General features: G+C 40.1%; 1 protein-coding gene across 1 annotated transcript; it reads left to right on the forward strand.

The window, feature by feature from the left end:
• The first annotated feature begins 1,107 nt into the window (after nucleotides 1–1,107).
• LOC109043456 (uncharacterized) lies at nucleotides 1,108–10,070 on the forward strand. Its single transcript, XM_019060659.2, has 3 exons — nucleotides 1,108–1,357; nucleotides 3,472–3,586; nucleotides 6,213–10,070. The coding sequence occupies exons 2-3, from the start codon at nucleotides 3,472–3,474 to the stop codon at nucleotides 9,227–9,229; spliced, it is 3,132 nt and encodes a 1,043-aa protein (XP_018916204.2). The 5' UTR covers nucleotides 1,108–1,357; the 3' UTR covers nucleotides 9,230–10,070.
• Nucleotides 10,071–15,777: the final 5,707 nt, after the last annotated feature.

Consider the following 15,777-nt stretch of genomic DNA (forward strand, 5'->3'; position numbering starts at 1 on the left):
TAACGTTAGCCTGGTGATCACTATACGTCATTTGAATGCCAGCCTGCTAGACCTGACGTCAGTCCCATGTCAACCTGAGATGTGTGACGTCAGCCTGAAATCAAGTGGCGGTTACCAGCAAGGTTTACTTTATCTAGGAATAATTTCCTGAAATAAGTCCCTCAGGATCATTTGGATTTCATGTTGCAAAAAGGAAGCAAGAGCATTTCAACGTTACTACACTGGAAAAAAAATACATTGGATCTAGAGTCCAGACTCTTAAAAACATCGACAAGAAAAAATACTCTTGATTCAATCGAATTTAAGCTTAAATCAAGAACCAAGCCTCTTAATTTGAGCGGATTTCCTTTTGATTTAAGCAAAAATTTGATTGAATCAAGAGTATTTTTTCTTGTCAATGATTTCAAGAGTCTAGACTCTAAGTCCAATGTGTTTTTTTTTCCAGTGTAGGATTGTGCAATTGACATTCTTTGCAATACAATTACTGGAAGCACGCAAAAAATTGAATTTCCTAGGGTAATTTTCGTCATGAATTTACAGTTTATCGAGAGTAAAGATGAATATTGTTTGGATGATCAATTTATATTTGAAAGGTAAACCAAGTTGCACAATCTTAGCGACATTGGAATGCTCTTGGTTCCTTTTTGCAAAATGCAATCCATTTAATCTATTTGTTTTTCCATTTTTTTATCGGTATGGCGAATTAAGCGGTACAGCGGTATTTAAGTATGAGACTTTACACACAACACCAAATTTTCTTATTGATGCTTCGGATGCCTTTCACTCGGCATTTTCTATTTCAATTTACCGAAATATCAAACTTCCCAACCGTAAAAACCCTTTCCAGACTGGAATATTCATGAAAAATCATGCTTAAACTATGCCTCGAAAATTATTCGTCACGATTTTCTGCGAATCCATCCCGCCCTTTTAAATCTGGAAAAATCTGAAAATGCATGAAAACCGAAAAAAGAGTCGTGCTAAAAGCCTCACCATCGGATTTGCACACCTCACATATCACGTGCAGGTGACATTATTGAGATTGCGTGACATTACACGCATCACGTACATTGGGGCAACGGTGAGCAGCCAAAGGCGATGTGTCTGCCGGCTCTTCGAAACGAGGCATCAGCTGCACGCAAGGGATACGTAGTTCAATGGGTAAATTTTTAGTTTGCCTTTTTGCGTTCCCAGCAGTTAGACATTGGGCATTCGCGAGGCGTGAACATCCATCGGTGACAAAAAATTTCGACCAAAAAAGCTCAGGAATGGGAATCGAAAATGCCGATTCCAAGTCTACACGCCGCTAAGCTCTGTGCTGTGTTCAGACAACGACACATCGTTGGATAATTCGAAAGTAAGTAGTTTTTAGCCCCTGTTTTTTAGGCTCTCAATTATGCGAATCAAGACAATGTGAAAGTGGTCTCTCAGCGCTGTCGAGGACGATTCGGTAGTCGAATGATCGATTCATAATTTCTTGATTTTAGAGCATTTCTCATAAGGATACCAAGCTTCATATCACGCACTATAGCACATCTCGTATCTGTAAACGAAATTTGACCAGGAGACAAAAGCTTCAAAAGGACGTGCCGAGTGGACAGGCCCGGATTTACGTACAAATTGCTGCCGGGGGTACACTAGAAAAAAAAAAAGAATCTTAAATTTGCCGCCAAGAAGTATTTCTTCTTAAATCAAGAATTTTGCTGGTTAATATAAGCTACTTTTTTGCTTAACCCAAGCATTATTTTTCTTGAATCAAGAAAAAGTCAGCTTAAAGCAAGATAAAGAAAATTCTTGGCGGCAAATTCAAGAATTATCATGCTTGATCCAAGCTACTTTTTTTTTCAGTGCAATGGAAACATTTCCGCGGTTCCCGACTTGTGTGAAAAACATGACTGTGATGGGGGACTTTTAATAGGAGTGAGGGGTCCGTGGGCCCTTTCTCGGAAATTTGTGAAATTATAACAGCCCACCAAAGCAAAAACAAAATAGCCCTTTTCAACCAGAACATTTCAACAATTAAGACCTTAATTTTCGTTTTTTTTCGCGTATTTTTGCATAATTTTGCCTTGTTATTTTAAGGTTTTTTGAATTCCAAGTATTTTGTACTTGCTAGTATCAATCAAATGAAGCCAGTGCTCATGCTACGCAACGGCTGCGATAAATGCCGTCATTTTGTTCATTTAGTCAATGAGTCGTACATCCTCACGGAATTTTATACCGCTGTTTGTTGCAACTTTGAGGCCTCTATTTTTGTATTTTCCCCTCCTTCTTGGGACTCGGAATTTGCCCCTAAAATTTGCCGCTGGGGGTGGCTGCCCTTCATGCCCCGTGGAGAAATTCGAGCCTGCGAGGGAATGTTGCAAACTGGAAGACAAAGCGATCAGCAATATTCACCCAGGACGTTTTGCCGGAGTTATTTCGAAGTGTTTTTCGTTCCTTCCTGCGCATATTCTTGGTATGATGCGCGAATATGTGTGAGAAATGTCCTAAAATCCAGAAATTATTGATTGATCGATCGACTATCAAATCATTCTCTAATAGGCAAAACAGCATAACTCTAAGAGGAAATTATACTACGAGCTTTTTCCATCAAAAGTGAGAATGCAGTTTAATGACGTCACCTAGGATGATATGATCACTACCTTGTGCTTGTGCACTGATGAGTCTACTCGCACTTGTTCTTTATATTCTCTAAAGCTGCCTTGCTGAGGAAGAACGCCGTATGATGAGCCTTCAGACATTGTCATGTTTCCTTCAGTAAGAAGTAACTTTACTGAGAAAATTGCGAATATTTTTCTTCAATTTTTTCACCAAACTTTGTTCGCAATTTAATATCTGAAACTTTCAAGTTCAAATATGCATAATTTTCCTTTGAAATGCTTGTTTTACCTGGGGAAATTTGGCAACTCTCGAATGTTCATACGGCTTTTTTTTTTGGCACGGCAGTAAAGATACACAATAATGCTAGTACGAAGAGAAGTAATTTTACGAGAACCGTAGCATTCAGATAAGATCTTACGAAGCCATGCGAAAATGATCCTCTAAACTTTCAGAGTATTATCTGTACATGCTACAGCTCAGAATGTTATATGCCGTGATACGCTCAGCCTTTGCGGTTTAATAGGTGACTCAGTCACCATAACCAGGCCAAGAAACTATGCAATCTCTAGAGGTCTAGTGAACAGCCTAAGGAATGCTAGTGCGGTCTTCATTCGCATTAAAACCGTGTACCAGTCAGCCTTCATTATTGGAGATAGACCACCAGGCAAACACCTATTACTCTCTAAAACCGAAAACGTAACTTTTGTTGCACGCTATTCAACATTTCACTTTCAATAGGGGTTAGCCCTTGCGAAAAAGTATGTTAACCCAGAATACTTCATGCCCCCTTACGAATTTATATAATTAAAACTCCAACATTTCATTGATAATTTCCGCCAAATTATATATTTTTTTCATTTTGTATAGATGACCTCAGCCGCTAAATGGGTGATTTTACTTGGAGTCTGTATCTTTTTCGCACATGGAATTGAGACTGACGGCTTGACGCACTCAGAAAATCATGAGTCTCTCACAACAGAGAGTAAGTAGAAATCATGTAGGTTTTAAAGTATAATATTATTGTTAATGTAGTTAAAGAGCGCCAGCACCGAAATAAAGAAAAATAGATCTTAATTTTTTTCAACGTTTCATCCAGGACTTTCTGCGAGGAGCTTTAGGCTGGCCTCCTTTAAGTATACTTCGTCATTGATTCGTTTTTCATAAAGCTAGTCTTTCGGTGCCACAGTCGATGGCTCTGAAATAATCAACAACGTCCAGTACTTTTTTACAGGCTTTGGGTTCTGCCTAACCGGATTCTGAACCGGCCGTAAGATGATGTACATTTCTGACTCGACTTTTTTTAACTCTTCCGCAAAAGTAAAAATATTAGGATGCGTGCTCGAAAATGCTCTCCTCTCATGTATATGAGTCCAGGGGCCTATTATCGAAATTGATAGACAAAGCTATAGACAAAGAAGACATAGGGAGTATGCAGCGATCCTGTCGGTTGAAACGGGTGCTTGTCATTGCCTAAGGGGGGAAAATGATGGACTAACCACAGGGTCTCTCGACGGTTGCAGTTTGTTAGTCTATTTCTACCTCCTTTGCCCATTGCAACCACCCGCCTCCACCAATAGGATCCCTCCATATCCTTTTTGTCTTCTTTGTCTATAGCTTTGTCTGTCAATTTCAATAATCGGCCCGCTGTGGTGAGGTGATCGATATTTCCCCACTCGCAGCTGTGGTAAAGAATTATATAATTAAGGTTTTAGACTTTAAACAAACATCACATTTCTTAGAAAAGAGACAATTTCGCGATAAAAAGCAGGAACAGCGTACTTCATCGACCCATTAGGTAACGCTGGAATTCGGTTGATCTACGGTATGCATTTTTGCTCTAAACATCATACTCAGCTACTCAGCACATCGCGATATCAAAACTCAAGCACAGAAAATACTGACTTCTTCACCGTGCAGCCAGCCGCCGTACGACGGAACGAGTCTACGGGAGAGATAAGACAAACTTTGGAAACTTTAAAAGCTTATGACTCCGTTCATACAAAATTTTGAGGCTTTAGAGTGGTTTCATTGGTTTTCTCGTTTAGTTTTCTTGTATTAGCACCCCTTGAAATTTAAATTGTGACGAAATAAACATCAACATGTGCAGATTTAGTAAAAAATTTCATGTCCGACCTCTAATTGACTCGATCCACTGTGCGCCGCGCCCCGTCGGGGATGTATCGGCGAGTGCCTGGAGAGTAAAACCGCCTTCAAAACCGAGCTTATGCATCAAGGACATCCGTAGAGCTCGAATAGTTGCATCCAGGCGTTTTACTAAAATTCGTTGAGTGTCCGCCGCATGTGATACTATTTAAGGGCGCGTTAATTGTGCGTTTTTCTTACATTTTAACTTAATTCCAACTTTGCTTAGTGTACCAATGAAGTAATCTATCACTGATTTTTATTGCAATGGTTTAAATTTTTCGAAAGGTGTATTGCTTGTTTCAATGTCTTACGGCGCACAGTAGATCGAGTCAATTACAGAGGTCGGACATGAAATTTTGGGCTGTAACTACAAATTTTGGTGTTTATTTCGTCATATTTTTAATTTTAAGGAGTGCTCTAAGATGACAATTTCACGAGAAAACTAATGAAACTACTTTCAGAACCTCAAAATTTTGCATTAACCGAGTTATATAAGCGTTTAAAGGTTATAAATTTTGTCCAATCTCTCCTATTGACTCGATCCACCGTGCGGCGTTGACGGTCCTCGAAATCGCAAAGAATTTTAGCATGTAAGCATGATTTGTAGAGAATCTTTTAACTTAAATAAACAAGTCTTCCTCTCTCCTGATACTTCAGCTCTATTTTTCTCTCAGATCAATATACTTTTAACGTTTAACGGCGAAATTTTCACGGAACTTTCCAGAGAACGTGCACACAATTTTGAGCAAAATGATGACCGTTTGTCTTTCGAGAATATCAAAATCGAAAGGGAATCTGTAATATCAAAAGCCGAGAAATGTGTGCGGAATACGTCTGGTGGTACTTTCATTCTTACCCCCTCTATAAATCACCCATACGATCGTCTATACTGTGTAAATATTCAAGTGAAAAAACGATTATTCGATGGACATTTTTTATTTCTACTACTTTTTCTCCGTTTCATATCCCCCCTCTCTCCCCCCCTCTGTCAAATGGGGAGGGGGAGAGCTTAACTCATTCTTTTTTTCAAAAGGGGGACATGGGAAAAGTGGTTGGGGTCAAAAAATTAAAATAACGACCAGAAGTAACTTATGGACCACCCGTCATTGGTGAACAAAGTTAATGATAAAAATATCACATACCAATGTGCACTGAAATCACATATCGACGGTGTAAGTCGGCAATCACATAACTCGGTTTGCGACGTCGCAGACTTCCTGTCATACTTTATTTTTTAAACGGAAAACTACTCGACGGCAATCCGCTAAAACTTCCGTGATTTTTCTTCTCTGTGCGAAGAAAATTCTGCATAAACTTCAAGGAATGATGTCGATTTGTTCTCTTTTAAAAAAATAACATAGAGGCGGAGATTTTCAGACACCGCAAACGAGTTATGTGATTTCCGACTTACACCGTCGATATGCGGCTTAATCATACTATGTAATTTGTAATATTGATTTCAGATCAGCTCACTGTCAGAGCCCTGCGAACCCCACGCAAAGCCTGCAAGACGGACAAAGGATGTGAAAGAGCTTGCCAAGCAGACGGTTACAAGTACGGGGAATGTAACAATCAAAGATGCTCTTGCGAGGGCTACTCGGGCTCTCCAAAGCGACAGCTGAGCGGTAGTAGTTCACCGCAACGCAAGCGGCTTACACCCTCCAGATCCAGGACACTTTCACGCACATCTAGATCTCCGTCCAGATCTTCCAGATCTCCATCAAGATCTTCGTACAGATATCTATCCAGATCTCCATCCAGATTTCTACAGAGGAACTCCAGCCCAAGCCGTCGTCGCCGCACGTCACCCAGAAGTGGTAGATACTCGCCAGCTCGGCGAGGTCGTACCTCTCCTCCGAGACGGAGGTCCCCTACACCTCCTAGCCAAAGGCGTAAAGCCTCCAGGTCTCCGCCTAGAAAAGTCAAGTCTCCACCTAGGAAAGTCAAGTCTCCACCTAGGAAAGTCAAGTCTCCGCCAAGAAAGGTCAAATCTCCAGAGAGGAGAGGAGGAAGATCGGATGGCTCCAGAAGCAAAGAGAGCAGGAAGGAGGATTATCGGAATGACCGCACATATCACAGCAGTAGTCCTCGCCCTGCCCCTGCTCCTGCCGATGTCATGACCTTCGATTACCCACCAGATGGTCAACCACCTAAGGTCACCTATTCACAAAGACCAGCAGGAGGCTCATCTCCAACTAACTTGTACCAACAAGGAGTCAATCCTTACCAACAAAGAGTCAATCCTTACCAACAAGGAGTGCAAGGTTCTCGACCGGTCAATCCTTACCAGCAAGGAGCGAAAGGATCTCGCCCAGCCGCGAACACACAAGAAGGATTTGAAGAGGACAGTTTGGAAAGCACGGCTTCAACTAAAGATCCTCTCTCTCAAAAGTCACCACAAGGCTCAATGCCGACCAACTTCAACCAACAAAAAGCCAAAGGTCCGCAACCAACTATTCCTTCTCTACAAGGAGGTAGAGGAGCTCGACCAGCTGCAAACATGGTGGACGAATTCGGAGAGGATGGTATGGAGGACATGGCTGCAACTAAAGATATTCTCACTCAAAAGCAACCGCAAGGCTCAATTCCGACCAACTTCAATCAGCAAAAAGCCAAAGGCCCTCAACCAACTAATCCTTCCCTGCAAGGGGCGAAAGGAACTCAACCAGCTGCAAACATGGATAAACAACTTGGAGAGGACAGTATGGAGGAAATGGCTCTCGCTCAACAAAAGGCGAAAGGCTCGCGGCAAGGGGCGAAACCCACGAATCTTGAGGAAGACGATGATGACGACGAACTGGAGAATATGGGCAATGGGCTGGAAGAAATGGAAGACTTGCCTACCGCTAAAGCTGGTCAGAAGGCTGCCGGAAAGTTTGGTGATATTAAAGAAAAGGAACCTGATCTGCAATTCGCGCAGAAAACCGCTCCACCTCCAGTCAAAGGCAAAAGTCCGGCTGGTCAAAACAGTGGCCTGCCATCTGTCGAGGAATTTGAAAATGAAATCGCCAAAGCCAAGGGCAAACAAAATCCACTTTCATCTAAACCTAAAGACCGTGCAGATGAAGATTTCTCAGATGAGGACGAGGAAGGCATGTTTGGAGGGGAAATGGATGGTGGGTTAGGCAAGAAGCTCGCGGCTGGTAAATCAGCTGCGGCAGAGTTTTCTGCTGAAGATGGCGAAGATGATCTCATGGGAAAAGACGGATCAGACAGGAAACCCACGGCTAGTAAACAGTCAGCAGCAGATTTTGCTTCTAAAAGTGGCGATGATGATTTCATGGGGAAAGTCAACAGTAAATTACAGAAAGACGGGAAGAGTATGGAAGGTCTCTTGGACGGTGAGGAATTGGATGATCTTGATGGACTGCCGGGTGGAAAGAAGGGTTCGCTTTCTGGATTCGCCGATGAGGACTCAATGGAAGATTTGCCAGGAAAGATGTCACCCGACATGCCGCCTGGTAAGAAGCCGACCTCCGGACCATCCGACCGTCAAAATGGTAAACCTCCCGGTGCATCAAACCCGAGGGATTTCGATGATATGGACGATTTCGACTCTCTCGGGGTAAATCGAGCATCCGGAGCTAAAGAAGAAGGACCATTGGACTACGACCCCGAGGATGACGAACTGGACATGATGAACGGAGGTGGGAAATCGACCCCATCCTTTGGGAATAATAATAGGTTCGCGGGTGAAGATTTGGATTTTAAGTCGAAGATGGGGCAGGAGCCTTCCAAAGAACCGGCCGCCGCATCTGGGAAGAAACAGCTACCTCCGGTGAAGAATGGTAAGGCAGCTGGAGACGATACTGGAGGAAAAGGAACTCCAGAAAAGCAGGTGCCAACCTCGATGAAAAAGCCAAATGCGTCATCGCCGAGTTCAATCGACGAGGACTTTTTGGAAGGTATCGGAGTGGCATCGAAAAAATCGGACTCAAATACCTCTGATTTTGACAGGAAAGATACTGGTGCAGCGTCCAAAAAATCTGTCACCGATAGGAAATCTTCACCCTTGGCCGACTATGAAGATGAGGATACGGATTTTCTTCGACCGAAACAACCGGCTTCACCCGCAGGGAAGAAGTTGCCGCCAAAATCCTCGATCGATGCCGACCTAGATGATGATGATATGGAAGACCTGGTGGCGGCTGCTAAGAAATCTGCTGCTGGATCGAAGAGGACACCGTCGGATTTTCCTGGATTGGAAGACGACGATGAGGTTGACGATTTCGCAGGAACGAGTGCTAAAACTCCGGGAAATACAGCAAAACTAAGCAAGCCTCAGCAAGATGGAGCTAAAAACGCAGCAGAATCATCGAAAAGTGGAAACGTTCAGAACAAAGCTGCCTCCACGCCAAAGTCGTTATCAGCACTTCCTGATTTAGAGGACGAAAGTAATTATGACGATTTGGATTCGGATTATTCACAAGAGATGCTTAAGCCAACCTCTGGAACAAGAGGGAAAGGTGTGAAACCTTAGGTCTTGGTCGGAGTTGAATGTTGAAATGAGCCAGGCAATTAAACGGAATTGAAAAAACTACCATTCCTCAAACGCGAGCCGAGAAATGGTAGGAGTCAAAATAAACCATAAATTGACCTCTTGTATTACAAAGAAGGGAAGCTCCTTTTTTTCAGTAAAAAAAAAAAAAATAAATAAAAGGAGATCGTCAAATGAGGGGTCTATCTGAAGATTCCCTGATAATGCGGATTTATTTATTTACCGTGGGATTATGAAGAGACCTGAGTGTACAGAGGAACTTTTCCTTAATCAACGTTAACGGAGTAACAAGAATCTGTAGCTTTTTTTCAAAAACACTTTTTTCGAGGATTCTTCGTTTTCATTAAAATATTTTTGTTATATTAAAGCTGGATTTACATTTCCACTATCGGAATTTCTCGGATAAAACTGTCTTATCTTAGCATCATAATGAACTGAGATAGTTCAAATTGAATAAAATTACTAAAATGGAAAAGACAAACAATTAAACCACGTAACCTCATATTTATACTGTGATAACATAGATATGTAAGTCATTTATAAATAAAGTATTCAGGAATATAGGGAAAGGAAAAAGAGAAAAACAAGTTACCATCAGTGTACTCTTGTTTCTGCAATTAATTAATACAGTATTCGATGAATTGTCTCCATTGAGTTCACCCTTAATCCTTAGACAAATGACTCGCGTTTTTTACATTATTGACTGACAAGGGTCAAAATTACTCGTATTTAGATAGCACTGGTTTTCTCCTATTTCACTGTTTTTGAAGAAAAGTCCTATCAATCATTTTAAGTGTGAAAATATAATTTTTCATGACTTGTATTCTCTAAGAGTCAAATGCTACCCCCCTCCCCCTCCCAAAAAAATCATGGTCTCCGAGCCCTCTTAATTTTACCCTCTCGACCTGGAAAATTGAGTGACTCGTAACTTTTTATACACAGTATAGTCAATATCAACTTATTTAATATATTTTTTCTATTTTTTTTTATAAAATTCACTTAGCAGCACTTAGCTTTCTTCTGATTATTTCTCTTTTCAGAAGTGATTACTATTTTTAATTTCTTATTAAAACAGTCTTCAATTTACAATTAAGAACGGAGTGAAACTAACCTTCCCCCTTCCTTAGAATCTAGAGAGAGAGGACTGGAAAGAAAAAAAACTAAAAACATTACATTTATTTTATATACAGCAAAAGGTGAGCAAATATCATTCCGTCGCTCACGTCACCAGCACTTCTTGGCAGATATTCCGACGGATAAACTCAACAACGTGATGTTTACACTGTAACAACATCCAGATAAAACTATTCGTACTACATGGATGTGTGTAATGCATATGCACAAAAATGAAGGAGCCTCTACGCTCTGGTAAAAATTAGCAGTAGGAGCTGCGTATCAAAATACCATAGGAATTCTTATAGCCGGCTAAAGAAGGCGATAGAAAATCATACAGCTGGCTGTAGAAAGCGGAGCAAATCATGTAACCGGGCTATCGTTCCCATCGCCGGGCTTTACACTTTATCGTCATCGGCTATAAAAGGCTATAAGAAATTGTGTAGAAATTCGTGTGCTTTGGAAATCATTAAGTTTGATACAGAACCACCATAATATTTACAAAAGACACATTATATTTTCCTTTAATACATTTTTTTTTTTCAAATTAAAATGAGAATATCCTTACAGGATGTGCAAACATTTCAAAATCATGAGTTGAACAACGCTAACTCCGCGAGATTATATATTGGAGCCTAACACAGAGCGGAGCGGCGCGGCGTGCTGCCAGCGATAAGCGCGCACTAGCGCCTACAAACCTAACAGTGATACTTCACGCATTGCGCAATGCGTGAAGTATCCCTGTTAGGTTTGTAGGCGCTAATGCGCTTTTCGCGCTGGCTGCCCGCCCGCCGCGCCGCAGCGTGCCACGGCGCTTGAAGCAACTATTTCACACCAGAGGTATTGCACAGTGTCATACGAAATTGAAGGCGCTCCATCATATTAGGAATGGCAGGCATCCTTCAAAAGTACGGAACTTTCCGCGCAAAATAAATCAAGATACTACGGCCCAGAAATAGAGCGGTACAGTCCAAAAACTCACTAAGTCCTAGCATTCGTAATTAGTAACATTTAGCTTACACGTTATCGCCTGGCTGTTGCTTAATCGTCATCGGCTATAAAAGGCTATAAGAAATTGTGCAGCCGGCTATAGAAGCTATTGAAAATCTAACAGCCGGCTTTAGGTCTATGGTGTTTTGGAACACAGATTCTACCGCCAATTTTTACCAGGGATACAGCCGGGCTTTATTTCCTATCAATGGACTGTGCAGTTTATCGCTTGGCTGCGTAGCTTTATCGCCATTGGTTATAAAATGATATAAAAAATCGTATTGCTGGCTACAGAAGCTATAAGAAATCTTATAGCCGGCTGTAGGTCAATGGTATTTTGGAACGCAGATCCTACTGCCAATTTTTGCCTGCGGACTGTTTATTTAAACTGATGGACAAAGCAATAGACAAAGAACACACAGGGAGTATGGAACGATCCTGTTGGTTGAAATGGTTGGTTCCCAATGCTTAGTTACATAGTCACCTCCTTCATCCTGTCAGAATTTAGGATTCTTTCGTGTTTAAACAACGAGGCCAAATTGTACCCAACACTTGGAAAAATGATGAAAAGGTTTCAATAAAAAAATACAGTGTTATTAAGTCGTAAACTTACGAGTGGTTTCACGATTAGTTTTGTCGCCGTAACAGACAACACATTTTTCGATCATATTTCTGGTAGAAATGATAATCACTCGACTTTTTTCGCATTAATCTTCAAAGGATCACGTATCATAACGCTTATTTCTATTGATTTATTGCTCTACTTCTCAATTACTATTATGTAAATTCCGAAAATGTGCTATCTGTTACGCGGTAAAAAGTCAGCGTAACAGACAGCACATTTTCGGTCATTTATAAATGTATTAAAATTGAAAAGTAGAGCGATAAATCTTTGAAAAGCCTTATAACACGTGTGTAACCCTGTGTAGATAAATATAAAAAAATTCGTGTGATTATCATCACTACTAAAAATATGACCGAAAAATGAGTTGTCTGTTACGGCGACCAAACTATTTCAGTTATCGTGAAACCACCTTTACACCGTCGGGTTCATTTTTGATGAAATCTCTGACACTAAAGAACTTTTAGGAAATTTGACTTTGTTACGGGTGTTTTCGCAACAGTGGCGAGGCGTGGATGGTCGATTATCCATATTTCCTCCTGTTCGTTGCGAACACCCTGTATATCGATCATTTTCCATAAGTTTGAATGACATATCAATCGATACATCGCAAAAGCACGCCACGCCACTGTTTTGCGACTACATAATCGGTACAGTCGTGTAGATATTATTTTTATCACGATCTTCCTGTTGCGCATGTTTGTATCCAGATTTCACACCTCAGTGTGAGCTAATGAGTTTCTTCTTAATGAAGCCGAATTCAAGAGAGGATTGAATCCCAAATATACAACATGCGTAATTAACAAATGTGCGTGTTTTCCATTGGCATTTGGATTTCTCAAAAATCCAGGCATTCTGAAAACTGCAGTGCTGTACATTTCGAGAGCTAAGGTCGTAAGGGAAGGAGGCAAAGACTTTACAGCAAAAAATAAATATCCTCGGGTAGTATTTCAGAATTTAGTAAATTCAGAACATAGGAACCACTCTCAGTGACGGAAAAGTTCTGCGGTGAAATACACCAGGAGGTATGTTTAACGTCAGTGTGGGAGAGTGATATGATAATGGCCTTTTTAAACTCGGTATGAGTCTCGACCGGATTTTAAAGCGCTCAACTGATAGGGATAGCGCTTTTTGATTTTAACCTGCCTCCTGAATTCTAGTCCATTAGTGGCAATGAGTTCAAATGGCGCACCAATTCAACAACAAGATGGCGGAGAGGAGCCTAACTTATTTACCCTGGTAAATTGGCAGTATAATGTGTGTTCCAAAATACTATAGACCTAAGGCCGGCTGTAAGATTTCCAATAGCTTCTGTAGCCGGCTGTACAATTTCTTACAGCCATTTGTAGCCGATAGCGATTAAGCAACAGCCAGACGATAAAGTTTATGTTAAACGTTATTAAATACGGATACTAGGACTTAGTTAGTTTTTGGACTACCGCTCTCTTTTTGTGCGGTAGTATCTTGATTTATTTTGCGAGGAAAGCTCCGTACTTTTGAAGGATGCCTGTCATTCTTAATATGCTGGAGCGCCTTCAATTCCTCATGATACTGTACAATACCTCTGGTGTGAAATAGTTGCTTCAGACGCCGTGGCACGCTGCGGCGCGGCGGGCCGGCAGAGAGCGCGAAACACGCATCGGCGCCTACAAACCCAACAGGGATACTTCCGCATTGCGCAATGCGTGAAGTATCCCTGTTAGGTTTGTAGGTGCCAGTGCGTCGCCGCTCCGCTTTGTGTTAGGCTCTAATATTTAATCTCGCGGTGTCAGCGTTTTTCAACTCATGATTCTGAAATAATAATAATAATATAAATATAATAATAATATCTTTATTTGTTTTTTGGCTTGCACATGGCTTCTACAAATGCGTCGAATTTTTCTAAACAAGAAACAAGAATAAATATATATATATATATATAAAGACAATGATATCAACCTGTCCCCTTTAAAAAATCGTTGATTGAATATGGACATTCCTCAATTAGATAATGTCTGACCAGGGCATTGTGGCTTCGGGGCTCATCTTTAATTTTTTTCCTTATGTTTGATGGTAGTTTAGAGAAAAAGTTATGGCCTCGAGCCGCTGTTTTATTAATTTTTATGATTAGACTTTCTGTTCTGTTTCTGGTGTTGTGGTTGTGCACCACTCTCGATTCCTGTAGTTTCTTGTTGTTGTATAATTTCAAAGATGAGTATATGATCAATGCTGGAACAGTTAAGATTTGTAATTTTTTAAAATGTTCCTTGCAAGATTCTGTAGGCTTTAATTTAAGCATAGTTCTAATAGCTTTTTTTTGAGTTATGAATAATTTCTCGATCTTTTTATTATTGCAAGTTGACCAGGCATTGATACAATATAGTATGTGAGATAGGAAAAGAGAATGATACACTACCATTAACAGATTCATGTCGCAAAATCTTGATAGGACTCTCAACACAAAAATAGCGCCATGCAGCTTTTTACACATGATGTCAACATGGTCATTGAATTTAAGAGTATCATCTAACAAAATACCTAAATATTTTGCAGCGGCTACTCTTTCCATTTGCTCATCATCTAGTAGCACTTGGAAGTCCTTGATCAGTTCATTATTTACATTAAAGAGCAAAAATTTCGATTTACTCGTGTTTACATTAAAAAGGTTGATCTTACACCATTGGCTAAAATAACTCATGACAGTAAATGTATCAATTTCCAGATTTTCCAGTATGATATTGCTTAGAATTATGAGGATGTCATCAGCGAACAATAGAAGGTCAAAAAATGATTTTAAGAGAGATTTAACTTTTACTTTTAAAAATATAGCTAAATCATTAATGAACAGAATAAATAGTAGTGGCCCTATCATTGATCCTTGCGCGATGCCTCCATAGATCATTCTACTTATTGAGTTATATTTCTTATTGCTTTTCCTCATATGGACATATTGTTTTCTTTGTGACATAAAGCTTTTTATCCATTTAAGAGCTTCTTTTCCAAATCCCATCTTTTTTAGTTTGAACATTAGGATATCATGATTTACCGAATCAAATGCTTTACTTATGTCTATAGCGATTACAACAACAGGGTTTTTTTTCTTTGTGCTGATGATTGCTTCATAGCATCTAAGTATGGCCGCTTCAGTACTTAGTTTCTCCCTGAATCCATACTGATTATCACAGAGTAAATTATTTATTTTAAGGAATTTATTAATTTGCTGTACTACGGACATCTCATAAATTTTTGAGATTGGCGATACAATTGATAATGGTCTGTAGTTTCCTGGGTTGGTGGGATCACTGTCTTTCCACAGAGGTATTACTTTGATTTCTTTCAGGCAATCTGGGAATTCGCATTCTATGATTGAGTGGTTAATGTACTTGGTTAAGAGTGGGCTTATTTCGTACTTTATTAGTTTTAGAAAATAGTTGCTAATACCTTCATGGCTTTCAGATTTTTTATTTTTTAGCTTATCGATTGACTTTTCTACTTCTTCCACTGTGATTGGATTGATATAAAGTACATTGTCATGCGATTTTAAATAGTCAAAGTTATTAAAGTCAATTTTAATGTTGGAGTTCCTATTTAGAATAGCAACAAAGTGATCATTTAGTACTTCTGTGATTTGCTCTATACCAATTACAACTTTTCCCTTGTAATATAGTTCATCAATCGTACATGCTTTGTATTTTGAGGATTTATTAGAATTTACAATGTTCCAGGTAGTTTTAGAAATATTTGTAGAATTTTTTAGTATGTTTGTTACCTTATTTGATTTCTCGTTTAATATCATTAACTTGTAGGCACGCTTCTGTTCTTTGAG

Source organism: Bemisia tabaci, chromosome 7 (genome assembly GCF_918797505.1).
Source record: "Bemisia tabaci chromosome 7, PGI_BMITA_v3".
NCBI classification, from domain to species: domain Eukaryota; kingdom Metazoa; phylum Arthropoda; class Insecta; order Hemiptera; family Aleyrodidae; genus Bemisia; species Bemisia tabaci.

Coding starts and splice junctions, on each gene's coding strand:
- LOC109043456 (XM_019060659.2), top strand. CDS start 3,472: ATGACCTCAGCCGCTAAATGGGTGATTTTACTTGGAGTCTGTATCTTT. Junction 3,587..6,212: donor TGAGTCTCTCACAACAGAGA/GTAAGTAGAAAT, acceptor TATTGATTTCAG/ATCAGCTCACTGTCAGAGCC.